A 15,004-nucleotide genomic window follows, 5' to 3' on the forward strand; every position below is an offset into this window, starting at 1 on the left:
AATTTCTAGAAGCTAAGCTATTCCTTCAAACAGCCAAACCCTCCCATTTTTAAAAAGCAAGGTTTTATGTTCAAATATGGACTCTGAAGTTTAAAATAAAGGCAAGTTGTTTCCAAATTCTGAGTATAAAATTAACAGACTTAAACTGTGGGATATGTAAAAGGACTTTCAAAAAGAAGTGGTCATTGGTCAAAAAGAAGCATTTACGTTGATGCCCCAAAGCCCCCAGAACAGCTGGGGGTGAGGGGCTCACACTCTGAGCCTGAGGGCCTCACACGCCAGGCCCTCTGCAAGGTGGGTGTGTTCTCACCCGGGCATCAGACTTCAGTTCTGCTCTGGTGGCGCTCACGGCCCAGATCTGATCACTGGCAGTGAACTAGAAACCAAAGTGAGCCGAGCACTGTGGAGGGAAAGGCAAAGGAGTGAATAAAGGGGGACCCATCCCAGGCTGGGGGACCAGCAAGGGTTTTCTGGAGGGAAGCCCTAAAAGATGAATAAGCTGGATGAAGAGGTGGCATGTGAGCATCCCAGACAAAGACAGCAGCTTGTGCAAGAGCCCTGAAGTGGGGAAAAACATGTTTGCTGGGAAAACTGCCTGGAGAGTAGAGAATCAGGAGGAGGGTGTCGTGAGAAGCAGCTGGAGTGGGAGAGAGGGGTGAGGTTGCTTACGGCCTGCACACTGGGAGTGGGGGGCTCAGGCTCTGGCCTCCACGAGCAGTAGGGGACCAGGAGGGTTTTGAGCAAGAGCGTGGTTGGCTTGGGTTTGCCTTGAACACGGGTCTCCTGGCCGACAGCAGGTGTCCGGCTTGGGGGAGGTCAGGCTGGAGGAGGGAAAACCAGGCAGGGGACCATGCAGAAGCCTGTGGTGCATCACCGTATTTCAGAAACTGCTGGGGTGGGGGTGGGGGTGGGGGAGGGGAAGGGGAAGCCCTTTTGAAAACAGTTCATTTTAGAGCAAAGCCTTGGAGAGACCTAAAACAGTTATCAGTGAGCATGTCCCTCATACCGGATTGGAGACGCATGCATCTCCCTGTGCCTGGGCTTTGAGAATGAAGGATGTGCGCATTTGAGCAGAGATGAAAGGGCACGGGCACGTGCTCTCTTGATCTCCCTCCAGAAGGCAGGGGGCTTGAACTGATGGATGCCGGCAGATCTTCTGCTTCCCAGAACCGAATCAGAGTGGCTGTTGCCCCTTTGGTGGGGGCCTGTACCACCCCAGGACCAAAGTCCGATGGCTCCCAAGTTAGGGTTACCACAGTGTTATCCACCTGTCCCCAAGTTTGCCAGCATTAAGGCTAATTCTTTCCTTTAACTCCCAACTGAAAAAATTCCATTCCGCATGCAGGAAATTCAGCCTTTTTTCCCTTCAGTTCCCCACCCCATGTGTTCCCAAGAATCCCCAAGGAATACTCATTTGTTCCACAGATCCATCTTGGTCGTTTCTGGTGCCTCAGCCAGCTGCCTGGCCACAAACCCTGATCCCTCCCTCCAGTCATCTCCTGCTTTCCTACCCAGTCTCTCCAGATGGACCTGTGTACAGCCAGGCTCCTCCTTTTTTTTCTAATAAATTTATTTATTTATGGCTGCGTTGGGTCTTCGTTGCTGCACACGGGCTTTCTCTAGTTGCAGCAAGCGGGGGCTACTCTTCGTTGCAGCGCGCGGGCTTCTTATTGCAGTCAGTGGCTTCTCTTGTTGTGGAGCATGGGCTCTAGGCGTGTGGGCTTCAGTAGTCATGGCACGCGGGCTCAGTAGTTGTGGCTCGCGGGCTCTAGAGCGCAGGCTCAGTAGCTGTGTCTCGTGGGCTCTAGAGCACAGGCTCAGGAGTTGTGGCGCACGGGCTTAGTTGCTCCGCGGCATGTGGGATCTTCCCGGACCAGGGCTCACACCCATGTCCCCTGCATCAGCAGGTGGATTCTTAACCACTGCGCCACCAGGGAAGTCCCCCCCTTTTTTAAAAAATAAATTTATTTATTTTATTTATTTTATTTTTGGCTGTGTTGGGTCTTCTTTGCTGCATGTGGGCTTTCTCTAATTGCGGCTAGTGGGGGCTAATCTTCGTTGCATTGCGCAGGCTTCTCGTTGTGGTGACTTCTCTTGTTGCGGACCACAGGCTCTAGACGCATGGGCTTCAGTAGTTGTGGCACGCCGGCTTTAGTACTTGTGGCTCGCAGGCTCTAGAGTGCAGGCTCAGTAGTTGCGGTGCGTGGGCTTAATTGCTCTGCGGCATGTGGGATCTTCCCGGACCAGGGCTCGAACCCGTGTCTCCTGCACTGGCAGGTGGATTCTTAACCACTGCGCCACCAGGGAAGCCCCAGGCTCCTCCTTCCTTAGCCAGGGAAGCACAGCTCGGGGATGGCTAAGGGGATGTCAGTGCCACAAAGAAAAGCTTAAGCCTGCGTTCTGGAATGCCTACTTCTGGAGCCCAGAGCCGTGCCTTTCTCCTCTTTGCCCGATGGCCACGTGCTACAGGGCACAACAAGCCCAGGAGAGCCTTTGATCAAGTTTCTCCTTCTCCAGATAGAGGAAGGATCCAGCCCCCTCTGGGGCCCAGCAAGCAGGGAAAAGCTACCTTCTGATGCATCTCAAACATGCTTCTCGATCAACAGAATAATCACAAAGACACAACACATCCCAAATGAAGGAAACCTTTTCCATTATTTTTTTGAGTCATCAGCTGCATATGGTTTTAAATCTCTCCCTTCCAGAGAGAATTTTGCCTTTACTTTTGCAATCTCAGGATTTGTTACCTTAAAATCCACATTTCTCTGGGACTTCACAGTCTTGCTCAATTTTCACAAAAAGCCAGTGGATGTTATTAAAATCCCCATTTTGCGAATGAAAAAACCCTACTGTTTCACTTATGACTTACCAACATTGTACGCCAGGCAGACACCAAGTTTAACTCAAGACCTCATGCTCATGGCTGGGGTTCCACCCTGCCTTAACTTATGCATCCTCCATTTAACATCTGTCTCCATGGAGAGAAGCAGCATGGGAGGAAAACACGCTGGGGGAGAGGTTTCTTTCCTTCAGGCTTTGCTGCCCAGATCTGAGCAGCTGGTCACATTCGTCCCTTCTGGGGCACAGGGAGGACCTGCAGTCAGCCTTTCTCTGGGTCGAGCAGTTTTGTCTGAACCCCGGAAAGGAGATGAGAGCACGAGCCCATTTTGTGCAAGTGCAGGTGTGTTTCCATAGCAGGAATCTGTGGAGTCATCAGACAACTGCTCCTCTTTGACCCTTAGTCTTTGGACTTCTAATTAGAAGCTGACAATAATAAAAATGACCAGCACTCACGTTTACTTCTTCCACCACACAACAGGCCCCGCACCGAGCGCTTTACACTCATGATCTCATTTAATCCTCCCAACACTCCTTCCTCTGAGGAAGGCACTATTTTTAACTTATGTCACAGTTGCAGAAGCGTAATAAGACTTGTTAAAAGTTTCACCACTTACTACTGCCACATCGTAGTGCTGCGACCCCAGAGCCCCACCACTAACCTCAGATTATGCCATATGTTCCTGCTAACAGACCTTTACCCTCTGGGGAAACCAGACAGTGGGCTGAAGAGAGGAATGTCTCCAGGGCCCTCCTGTGTGGTACAGGGGCTCAAGGTGGGAGAAGGAGGGCCTTCCCAGGGCCCGCCAGCCCTAAAGAAGAGAAGGATTAGGGATAGAGGAAAGGCTAGAGTTTCTCCAGCTGCAGGAATAACGCGGGGCCATTGGGACGTCTCTTTTGGAAAGAGTTAGGACGATGGCCCTGAGAATCTGGAAGATTTCACGTGGTAGATAGCTTCTAAGCTGGCCCCCAACGATCCCTTGTGTAGTCCCTTCCCCTGGAACATGGGCAGAACATACTGACTTGCTTCTAACAAATCCTATATGACAGAAATAATGGGATGTCACTCCGGGATTCGATTATAAAAAGACTGCTTCTCTGTTGGGTGTTGCTGTCGTCTTACTCTTTCTTGGCTCACGCATCCTGGGGGAACCCAGCAGCCATGTGTTTGGCTGTCCTCTGGCGAGGCCTGTGTGGTGAGGGTGTGAGGCCTGCCGATAGCCACGTGGGTGAACTTGGAAGCAGATTGTGCCTGAGTGGAGCCTTCAAAGGAGGCCGCAGCCCCTCCATGACTGTCATCTCATGAGACACCTTAGGCCAGAGATGCCCAGCTAAAACACACCCAAACTTCTGACCCACGGAACTGCAAGACGGCAAATGTTTATTGTTGTGAGGTGCTAAATTTGGAGGTAGGTTGTCACACAGTAATGGATAACTAGTGCATTGCGCCAACTTTATCACTACCCCACAATTGTTACTTTGTTGCCCCATCTGTATTGGAACAAAATCAGCTGTAAAACTCCACACACAAAAGACTGTCAGATTGTGGATGTTAAAAATAGTATTGAAATACATTAAGTTTACTCATTCACTCATTCATCCATTGCACACATATTTTATATGAACCCACCATGGGAAAATGAGAGGTGCCAAAGAAGCAGAGGGCAAATCACTGTCCCCAAGGTGCCTACAGACTTGCTGCAGGTGACTACAGTGGGCACCATGATGGAATCAGGAGCAGGTTACAGTTGGGCCTAGAGAGAGACAGACAGACAAACAGGCAGACAGAGGTGAGTTCTACCTAGACAAATCAGGAGATTCCCAACCGCCCCACATAGCAACTTACGCAATGGACAAGTGTCCAATTCCTGTATCGATTTTGGGTTTGCTTTATTGATGGAAATCCAGAGCTGTGACCTGCTCCCTTGTGGAGGTAGGGCCAACATAGAAAAAGGACATAAGTGCTGTTGACCGTCTCCAGACAGAGCAGATGCCTCAGGCTAAACTCCAGACTCTAGAGAGCAGACTGTAGGGAGGAAAGGACTCCCTTTCTCTCCCTCTCTGGTCTTCAGTCTCTAGGGCCTGGGCTTCTACTCGTAGAGATGGAGGTATGTACCCCTGGCAATGGGTGCTGAGCTGATGTCTAGAACAAGGGACTAATCTAGGGGCCAAAAGGGAGGAATTACTTCCTACCTGCCCTTGACTGTTTACGGAGAGGACTCTATGAACCCATACATCCAGGACAAGCGGTTGATGACAAGATTCCTCAGATGTGTGTTATTTTCTGTTTACTTCTCAGAGACAATATGTCAGAGTAGTTGAGAGCAAGAGCCCTGGAGGCAAACTGCGTTCTTTCAGGTCCTGACTCCACTGCTAATGAGCTGAGTCCTCTTGGAAATGTTACTTCATTATCTTTAAAATGGGAATAATCACAGGATCTGCCTCATGGGGTTGCTGTAAAGAACAAATAAATTATTCCGTGTAATGAACTCCAGATAATACCCTGTAGGGAGTAATTATTTTCTGTAAAATATTTATCATTAAAAAAACCTCCTTAATTAAAAAAAAAAGGACTGTCAGATTGATCTCTGGGGCAGCAGGAAGTGCTGGGTCCCAAAATTAGAAGCTAATTTTGAGGGAAGGAAATCTTCTAGGGCAGAGGGGGCGGTTGCCCCGTGGAGAGGAGATGAATTCTGGCAGCTCTGTGAGGAAGGAAGGTGCCTGGGGACAAGCTGATTAGAGCCTGAAAGGTCCCAGGAAGTTGCCCTCAGAAAGGCCTAGAGTGTAAGTCGTCCAGGGCTTTAGGGGCCCAGGAGTGCCTGTTCAAGCGGGGGCGGGCAAGATCTCTGCTTCCTGCGGCCAGAAAGGCTGTGCCCAGCAGTGCCATTCAACTCCCATTCATCTTTTAAAAACTCTTAAAATGACAAAAGTAACACATTGTTTGTTGTAAAACTCACACTAGAAAGTCTATAAAGTAGAAAGTGAAAATCCCCTTCCTCCCCTCCTACTTCTCAGAGGCAGCCAGTGTTGGCAGGTTGGGTGTGTCCTTCCAGGCACTTGAATCCACACAGAGAAGTATCAGTGCACATGGGGGTGTGCGAAGAGTCTCGTGCTTTTTAACCAAAATGGGAACCTTTGGGTAGACAGTTTGTTTTGCACCTTACTTTTTGTTCCACTCGAAGTGTGGTGGGTACTGTTCAGTGGCAGCAGGTACAGAACTCCTTCATTCTTCCAAGTGGCTCCGTGGCACCCGTGGCCACGTGGCGCCTTGTTGGACGGGGCCTGGATGTACGTTGATTTGTTTAGCCCCAATCGATAAATGCTTAGGTTGTTTCTACTTTTTCCCTTGGACGGGTGGTGCAGTGGAGAACACCTTTTTACTTGTATCTTTACTCACCTGCCAGAGTATTTCTGAAACACCAAGAGCTGGAAGTGGAATTGCTGGGCAGAGGTGACGTGCGACTTTCTTTTTGGTCACTGCTGCTGGGGAACCCACTTCCTGGGTTACAGTTCCACTCCCACCCACGCATGCCAGCCTGCCTGTCTTCTCTGCTCTCACCAGTGCTAGCCATTACCAACCAGTTTCTTATAATGAAATGACAGGTGAAAGATGGCCTCTGGTTTTAGTACACATTTCGCTACCCACTAGTTCTTTGTGCTCTTGACAAAGAAGCTGCTTCCTACTTCAAGCCCGTGCTCCCTGGGCCTGGGCTAGGCAGCCAGGCCTTCAGACCTCCCACCCAGCTGCTCAGCTGCCCCTGCTTCCTGTGTCTGCATCCTGAATGTCTGTCCTTAATTCCTCTCCCCGCGTCCCCAGCACAGCCCTGCACTGCCCTGGCTGTCGGGTTCCCGTGGAGAGGAGCCGATGCCCGGCACACTCACCTCGGGCTCGGTCAGCTTTCTGGGCTCCAGGGAGGCTGTGTGCTTCCTCTAATTCTTTCCCCTCTTCCAGATGACTAGGGCGTTGGCCTCTGTCATCGCACTGCTCCGGAAGGCAATTCTAAGCCCATTTGCTCTGTTAGCTACCCTTGTGGGTTCTGGGCCACTCCCAGCTCTGCTAAGGGTCAGGGCGAATGTGGCCTGTCCACCCTTGCCCAGGGAGCTGTCCTCCTAATGTGAGATGTCCCTCAACTTTAGGAGGGTACATGTACTGCAGCAGCGGGAAGGAAGCACCCCTGACCCGCCCATGGAGATGGATGTATCATGACCGTCGGCGAGCAGTGGGGAGGTGCTGCGTGTGGAAGGGCTTTGGGAAGGCTGCACGGCTGGGAGGGATTATCTGTGTCTGAGTTCCCATGTTTGGGTGAGCTGACCCGGGATACCCCAGGTCAGGAGTGTCCCAGTGATTGTAGGTACCAAGGCATGTGTCCACAAGGGGTGGAGTCCCAGGCTAGAGCTGGTTCAGGCCTGACTGCAGGATCTGAGAGAGACTAGCCAAGCAAACCCCTGTCCTGAAGGCATGGAAATGGGAGATAAGCCAACACAACAGGGACCCAGTTACCAGATAGTGCAGACCAAGGCTTGGACAAGATAGAATTGGTACATGAGGTGAGAGCCAGACCAGCCACAAGCAGGACACTCCTAGTGCCAAAGGGCGGCGCTTGGTCTGTAGATTGTCCTCCAAGAGGAAGGGAGAGAGGCAGGGCCCAGCCACTTTAGCCCTGGCAAAGGATTGTGAGCCCCAAGAAGCTGAGAGATATTCTCCATCACTGCCCCCTATTATTCTGTGCCCTCAGCTCTGAGATAAATTGGGCAAACAGCCCTGAACTGACTTCCTGACACCTGGGGACCTACTGTCCATCCAGCTGCTTCTGCACAGGTAGGCTGGCTGGCCAGCTCACACACCCACTTCTGTGGGCAGCAGGCTCCATGCTGCATGATTCTCAGACGTACCAGGAAGTGATGATGGGGTGAGAGAGGAGCCTTGGTCATTTCATTTCATCATTGGGGACAGTGATCTAATCCTGCAGAGGCAGGAGCTCAGGAGTCAGACTCGAGCTCACATCCTGAGCATCTCAGGCTGCATGTTCTTGGGCAAGTCACGTACAACTCTGAGCCTCAATTTCTGTGACGTCGAAGGTTGGGTAATTGTAGAACCCACCTCACAGGGTGGTTGTGAGAGTTTAAAGAGACACACATGGTGCCTGGCACATGGACAGCGCCTATAGATTGTGGGTGGTGTGAGTGTTATCCAGAGCAAATACTGCCTGGAAGAGCCCAGCAGTGGGGAACTTGTTGCCTCCTATATCTACGAAAACTATTGAGAAACCCGGCGTATCCAGGAAGGGCAATAAGAGCCCCTCTGGGCACAGCCGTGTGTCGGTCGTGTTTAGTGACACAGCTGAGCCTGGGAGGGCAGGAGTCAGCAGGGGAGGGGCTGGGGAATAGGACGTGATCTAACGAGTAATGGGACAGAATCCACCTAGTTGGCAAAATATGGTCTCCAGAGAGGATGGGGACCAACAACAGCTGGAGTATAGTCCGGACACCTTTCTGGATATAGAGCCAGCCTTGACCCCTGCTCAGCTGGGACCGTGGGAACTTCCCCCATGCCTTCCACAGCCTTGAGCTCCAGCAGCCGCGTTCCTTCCACCAGCTCTGCTCGGAGCCCAGTCGATAAGAGTGAGGACACCCAACCCGAGCGGGCCAGTGGGTCCTCTGGCTGGGAGTTGGCTGCGAGGAGAGAGTCTTCAGGTCTTTGCTGGCACTCAGACCAGGAGGACATGTGAGCTTAGAAATTCCATGCTGGGAAAAGCGGATCCATGCACAAGAAACAGAGAGAGACCCTGCAGGCAGGGAAAGGGAAAGGACAGAGAGAGGCTGAGAGGGCGGATTCCTGGCCTCTTGAAGGCTTTCCAGGCAGTTTCTGGTTCCTGGTCCTTGTGAGGCCCAGCTGTGTCCCTGCTCATGGACTCCGGGAGATACCTCATGTCCTTATGTAACCAGCTTATTAAATGAGCTGGACCCAGTCAGGTGTGAGAAGAAACCAACTTTATTTTTCCGCAGTGTCCTTTCCAACCTACTCTGTGGCTTCGTTCTTTTCCCAGTCGATGCTGAGAACTTAGCGGCCCCGAAGTCTCTCTGCTGTTGATAGTCACGTCACTCCAGACCATCCAGTGTAGGAGTCCGAAGTCTGGACTCCTACAGCCGGTCCTGCTGGAGGCCTGGGGTGGGGGAGGGCACATGCTCGGGTGCCTCCACCAGACCCCGCGGTTCTATTGCCTCCCTCCTGGTCCACTGAGCTTTGTGGCCCTTGGAGTTGGAACAGACGAGACAGACAAGGGAGAGGCAAGGGCCCCTCTGATATGGCCTGTTCAGTCGGAACCCAGAGCTGGCACCCTTGTGTATGCCAGCTGCCCAGAGTACCCACGCTCTGTCTTTTCCCTCTTCCTGTCTTTTCTCCCTCTTTGTTGCTGCTTCTTCAGAATTTCCCTTCGGGGCACCTCTGACTCAGCTCCCTCCATGGGGCAGTGCTTCTCCTCTAGCCGACCACTTATGGCCCCTCCTTGGCTCCTGGGTCTCATGCACCACCCCTCCTCACCATCCAGGCTGCCCTCTGGTTCCTAGGAACTGTGTCCTTGCCTCCCCGCCCCCATCGGTGGGCTTGCCCTTTGCTCCCAGCGCAGTACCCGCTTCTTACTGCTCTCCACGTCTGGCCTGCAGACTTGAGGTGTGAGTCAGATGGTAGTGCTAGACTCTTGGAATGGTCCCTGGAAGCTCCTCTCACTGATTGAAGGAGAGGAAACACCTACCCTCCCTGTGGTGGCAGGGGGGAGCATATCATGGGGACGAGTCATCCCCCCACCCCGGGATACTTTTTCTGTGCCTCTTACACAGGCTGCAGGTGGGCAACCAGCTAATGCTGCAGAGCCAGTTTGGGGCCTCCCTCTTGCAAGGAGGGTCTTGCATCTTTTGGTCCATAACGTGGGAGCTCTTATCAGTTATGATTTTGTCCTTAGCCTTTCGAGACTCAGAAAAAACCGAGGCTGAAAGAGTGCCTGTTTAAGATTTTGTTACACTTAAAATGTTCCTTTTTTTGTTTAATCCAGTTCTCTAGCTTTCCTTTACTATAACTGAGAGTTTTTACCAGACTGTATAAAGCAGATGAGGTGCTCTTGGGAGATCGGGGGGACCCCTTGAGCTCCCAAAGAGCATCTGCGGAGTATGAACATCATGGATTCCCATCCCCAGTGTTTGCAGTAGTTCAAAGGTTTCTCTTTCAATCTGGATCAAATTGGCAAGATTCGGGGGGAGGGGGCCCTGTTCAGTGTCACTTGCTTGGGGAACATCTCTGTCTTCCTGCCGTGTTCTGCACACGAGCCCAGCAGGTGGGTGCCCTCCACTGATCAAGGTGTCACTGACTTCCTTCTGGGTCTGCAGAGGCACTCACCATGGAGACCTTAGTAACAGTAGGACCCCTATGACTGTAGGCCTTAGAAGTCCCCAGGCGGGATGGGCGAGGAGGACTGTTGATGTGTGTTGGTTGTGCCGAGTGCTGTTTGCCGGCAGGGGGGCGACTCCCTGGGCACCAGGCGTGGCGCCTGAGCACAGCCCTCTCGTCTCCCTGTTCTCTTCTTTGATGCTGTTGGTTTGGTAAACTTGCTCCCCTTCCTCCATTTTACTTCAGGGAGAGTGGGTTCCACATCTCTGATGGGCTTATGCCTCCCTCTCCTTCCATATAGCTGGGGTATGATTTGACCAAGACCCAGGTTTGGGTATCAGGGTGTGTGGCGTTGGAGAACCAGTGGCGTCAGGCCCTGCTTTTGTTTGGTTCCCAGCTAGTTTAGTAAAGGGTTGCTCCCGCTTGTCTAGTGTGGCTTTCCAGAGCTCTCTGCTTTGGGGTTTGGACATAAGACCAGTGACTGGTAAGGTTGGGCCCTATCTTCCTTTGCCGTCAATCCTTGCATCCCACACACCCGACTCCAGGTATGGGAGGGGGTAGGTGTGGTCTGGGCCGAGGTTGAGGACACCTAGTAGTGTCCAGATTCCACTGTGACCCCCAACACTGACTAGGCAGTTGGGAGAAGGGAGTTGAGAACTCTTAGTGCTTGACATCTAGAACCTTCTGGACTAACTCCTGCTGGGGCATTTTACCAGCAGTCTGGCTGTGAGCCTCACTTTCTCCCCTTCTGTGAAGTGAGGGGAACAATCCCTCCTACACAGGCTGCCGTGAGGTCACGTAAGGAGACACAAGTCCAATTCCAAACACATAGTAGGCTTCAGTAGACATCAGTCTCTCCACAGTACAACTTTGCTAGAAAAGGCTCTCATAGGGCAGCATTACTTTGTCATTAAGAAGAGAGATTGGTGAGTCCAAAGGTTTAAGTACGTTTTAAATTTTGATATATACCAAACTGCTCTTGCCAAACTGCTCTTCAAAGTGATTGAATCAGTGTTTACTTCCACCCAGAGTGCATAGAGTACATATTTCTCCATTCCCTTGTCAATGTGGAGATTGACATTTTTTCGTTTTTGCCAGTCTGCTAGGCACCATGTGATGGTTTATGCTTGATTTAATGTACAACTCTGCTGATTACTGAGGTTGGCCTCTTTTCTTGTTTACTGGCCGTTTGTGAGTCTTCTAATGTGTTTGTGCGCTTTACCAAGTTTTCTATCACAGTGTTTGTATCTTTCTTCTTAATTTGAAAGAGTTCTTGGTGTAGCATGAATATTAATCGTATACTTTTCTCTTGTTTAATATTCGCCTTTCAATCTCAGTCATGTTTTATTTTGTTTTGTTTTTCAGAGGGCAAAACAGTCAGGACTTTCTTTAGTCCTATCCCTTCGTCTTTTCCTTTATGGTTTTGGGGCTTCTCATCAGGCCCAGAGGCACCTTCCCTACCGACAGATTTGTTTCATAGGAAGGTGGTTCTGGCAGCTCGTGTGGAAGTCGGATTGGGACGAGGGAGGTGGAGGCACAGGCCTCCTTGGTCTGGTGGGGAGCCTGTTGCTGTGGTCGAGGGGAGAGGGCAGGAGGGCCTACACCAAGGCAGGGAAGAGGCCTTGCACGGAGGGGTGGGTCGACCTTGGCCAGGGGGAGGGAGGAGTTCTGGCTTCTCACCCGAGCAATTGAGTAGATGGTGAAATGAGACCAGACCTGGGGAAAGGTGTTTCAGGTGTTGACTGCACTGCTTGTGTCTGGCAGAGACATCCAGGACGCAGCTAGATGTAAGGAGGTGGGGCTCCAGGAAGCCATCTTGGCCTGAGGTACTGTCGTGGGACTCCACAGGGCAGAGTTGGAAACCAGGGATAGGGAAAGTGTGATTTAATTGATTTCCATGGATGAACCTCTTCCTGGTTTTACTCAAAGAGGCTCTGGTATCGGAGGTCGCAGGAAGGCACTCTAAAACAATAACGCACAGTGTGGATACATCCAAGTAGCACTGATGGCTTTTATTGCAGATGTGTCATTACAAGGATAATCTGAGAATATATTAAAAAAAAAACATGTCCCTTTTATATACACAAAACATGCTACATGGAACACTTTGTGAGACTGCTGAGGTAATAGGCACACAGCCAGATGTGGACAGTACCGAACGTTCCAACATCTCTCCCACCCCGACCCACGTGCCCTCTAGGAGGGTCTCATCTTCTTGTTCATCCCTTGCTCCCTGCTTGGCAAGAGTCCTGGTAGTACCGAGCCTGATGCTCCGTGGCTAACAGGACTAAGAAAGCCGCCGCACTGTGATGCGCTGACCCAGGGCTCCGTGGCCCCTGGTTATTCAGTAACTCACGACGAGTGGCCAGTTCTCATTTTTGTGGTGCTTGATCTCCGGGGAAGTGTAGTTTGGAGACGAGATGTGGACACTAGTTGGCCTGAGAGCATGGGACCTTTGGTATGTAGCCATTTGGGGCCCCCAACGATTGGATGATGACTTCTCTTCAATCGAATATCTGCTGGCAAGGTAGGTTATTATTTCTGTGAAGGTTAAAATGACAGGGAGGCTAAACTGTGACTGGAAAATACGAGACTACAAATACCATTATCCTTGTGGCCAAGAGTTAGCTTTTGGGCCTGACTTTCCCTTTCCTGACCACGTGGAGTCCATGCTTTCCTACTCAGAGGCTAAGGAATGTAGCCTGGAAAGAAAGCACAGGGGTACAGAAAAGGTGAGGAGTAAGTAGGCAAGTAATAGAGAAGAGCAGAAAAGGTGCCTGGAACACAAGTGGCCGGGGACTGGAGCATGGAAGGCACTTAATTGAATGGCATTGAATACATGGATAGGTGGGTGGATGGGTGGGCGGTGAAAAGTCCTGAGAATGAGGAGAAGTACAGAAATAAAGAGGGATGGGGGTTTTGAAATTGGGTTAGGTGCCAAGGGGGATCTTAAGCAAGGAGGTTGAGAACCCCTATGTGAGAGAATAGTACTGTAGACAGTCCTGGAAGAATCCAGGCCTGTGGATGCCAAGGATTGTTCTTTGAATGAGAGCTACACAGTCTGTGATCTGCCCTTAGACTCAAGTAATACAACATGAATGAACTGCTCTTCTCCTAAGAGCAGAGCTGTTGTTAACAGCCTCAGCATCTGAGAATTGAATATACATGTATTTAGGTATATAAGGCAAACCTATATATGTATCTAGATATACGCCACGTGTATATATCTAAATGCATATATACATGGTATACACATAAGTGCACAAGGTCGGCTCACACACGTGTATATTATGAAGGTGTTTTGCAGTTGTGTTTTTATTGCTGGGGCTTAATTTATTTAAGGAAAGACTTGTCTGCCGTCCTGTCCTGTCTGGAAACACGAGGGGCTGTCCGATGTGGAGAAGAGTAGTAGCAACAGAGAATACCGCTTGGATTCAGTTGTATTATCTGCCGCAGTGACTTGGGAAATCATAGTCCAGCATCGCAGTCCTCCCAGTCCTGAGGTGAACTGGAAGGAGGCGCTCTCTGGGCTGGGCCAGCACAGCCGGGCAGGCTCCTGGCAGCCACGAGGGGTCAGGAGGGGGGCCAGCCTAGTGGAAGGTGTTGGGGTTCGGCCGGATCATCATCACCACCTTCTTGAGTGAGTAGGAGCCTCCTCGGAACTCAGCCCAGTAGACTCCATCCTGGTAGCGGCTCCGGTAGTGGCCCCCGCGGTACCAGACCCCGTTGAGGTTGGAGTGGGCACAGGCATTATACCACCAGCCGCCCTTCTGGTAGTGGGCACAGTTGCCTACAGGAGAGAAAGAGCGAGAAGGTCTCAGGGAGGAGGTTCTACCCGTGTCCACCGTCTGCTCGGCGGGCTTCTGAGGGACCCCCTGTGGAGGCATTTGGACCAAGGGTGCCTGGGAGGGGACGGGGCCTCAGACCTGCCTGCTGACTAACGAGCTCTGTGATCTTGGGCAGGCAACTTACCCTTGTTGAGCCACTGAATTCTCACGGTAAAATAAGGATGAACGTGCTGCCCCTGCACAGTACGGGACCCGTGTGGGAACCGAAGGAGGCCACGGATTAGCCCAGGGCTCGCTGCAGAGCAAGCACCAGGGAGGAAAACAGAAATGACCTGAGGTGGGCGGGTAGAGGGCCAGTTTTTCTTAGGAATGTTTTTTAAGAGCTGAAACTATTAGATCAAGAGTCTTTATAGAATGACAAAGGAAGTGTTTAAGATGAAATGTTCCTCTATTCCTCCCAAGTCTGTATTCCAGCCAAAAACAGTTTTTTTTTCCACAAAAGCAAGATATTTTCATAAAGTTTCTGGCACTATCATATCATGCTGGATTTTGCTGCCAAGGACAAGCAGTTCGGAACAACAGTCGGAACAACAGTAAAAGTGTGGGCAAGGTACAAGCAGGCGTGCAGGGGCATCGCCCTTACCAGGAGGGAGGGGTAAGACATTGTCAGGCCCCAGGAGAGACCCCACTCAGGGGAAGGGCTGCCCGGTCAAGTTTGTGGGTTTGGGGGCCCGATGGGGCGGGCAGCTCTGCTCCGGGAGAGGCCTTGGGGCGAGGTGAGGAGGGAGCAGGCCGGCTAAGGCAGAAAGCCAAGAGGAGACTCAGCCCCAGGCACCCCCCAGAGCCCCAGCAGCCCACGTTTTCCCAAAGTTTTTTTCTGGCCCCTCTGGGCCATGACCCGAGGCCACGAGGTCCAAGTGGCAGCATCGGATTTGGAGGGCAGAACCCTCGGCGCGCCACAGCCAGCCACCCATCAGCCAGTGGACGCCCCTCCTGA

General features: G+C 51.5%; 2 protein-coding genes across 10 annotated transcripts in view; one reads left to right on the forward strand and one right to left on the reverse strand.

The window, feature by feature from the left end:
• RALGPS1 (Ral GEF with PH domain and SH3 binding motif 1) overlaps positions 1-15,004 on the forward strand; it is a 284,151-nt gene that overhangs the window by 144,859 nt on the left and 124,288 nt on the right. The gene's annotated exons all lie outside the window — the stretch shown is intronic.
• The window catches only part of ANGPTL2 (angiopoietin like 2), a 34,005-nt gene continuing 31,217 nt past the window's right edge, over positions 12,217-15,004 (reverse strand). The window contains exons 5-6 of one of the 2 annotated variants that reach the window (XM_079927697.1): positions 13,852-14,009; positions 12,217-12,735 (exon numbers count right to left, since the gene is read on the reverse strand). In XM_079927697.1, the coding sequence (XP_079783823.1) occupies positions 12,724-12,735; positions 13,852-14,009 (170 nt within the window). In that variant the 3' untranslated portion in view covers positions 12,217-12,723. Of the gene's footprint in view, positions 14,010-15,004 lie in introns of both variants that reach the window. The other variant, XM_079927696.1, reaches the window with a different exon arrangement.

This window comes from Stenella coeruleoalba (assembly GCF_951394435.1).
Source record: "Stenella coeruleoalba genome assembly, chromosome: 7".
Lineage (NCBI taxonomy): Eukaryota > Metazoa > Chordata > Mammalia > Artiodactyla > Delphinidae > Stenella > Stenella coeruleoalba.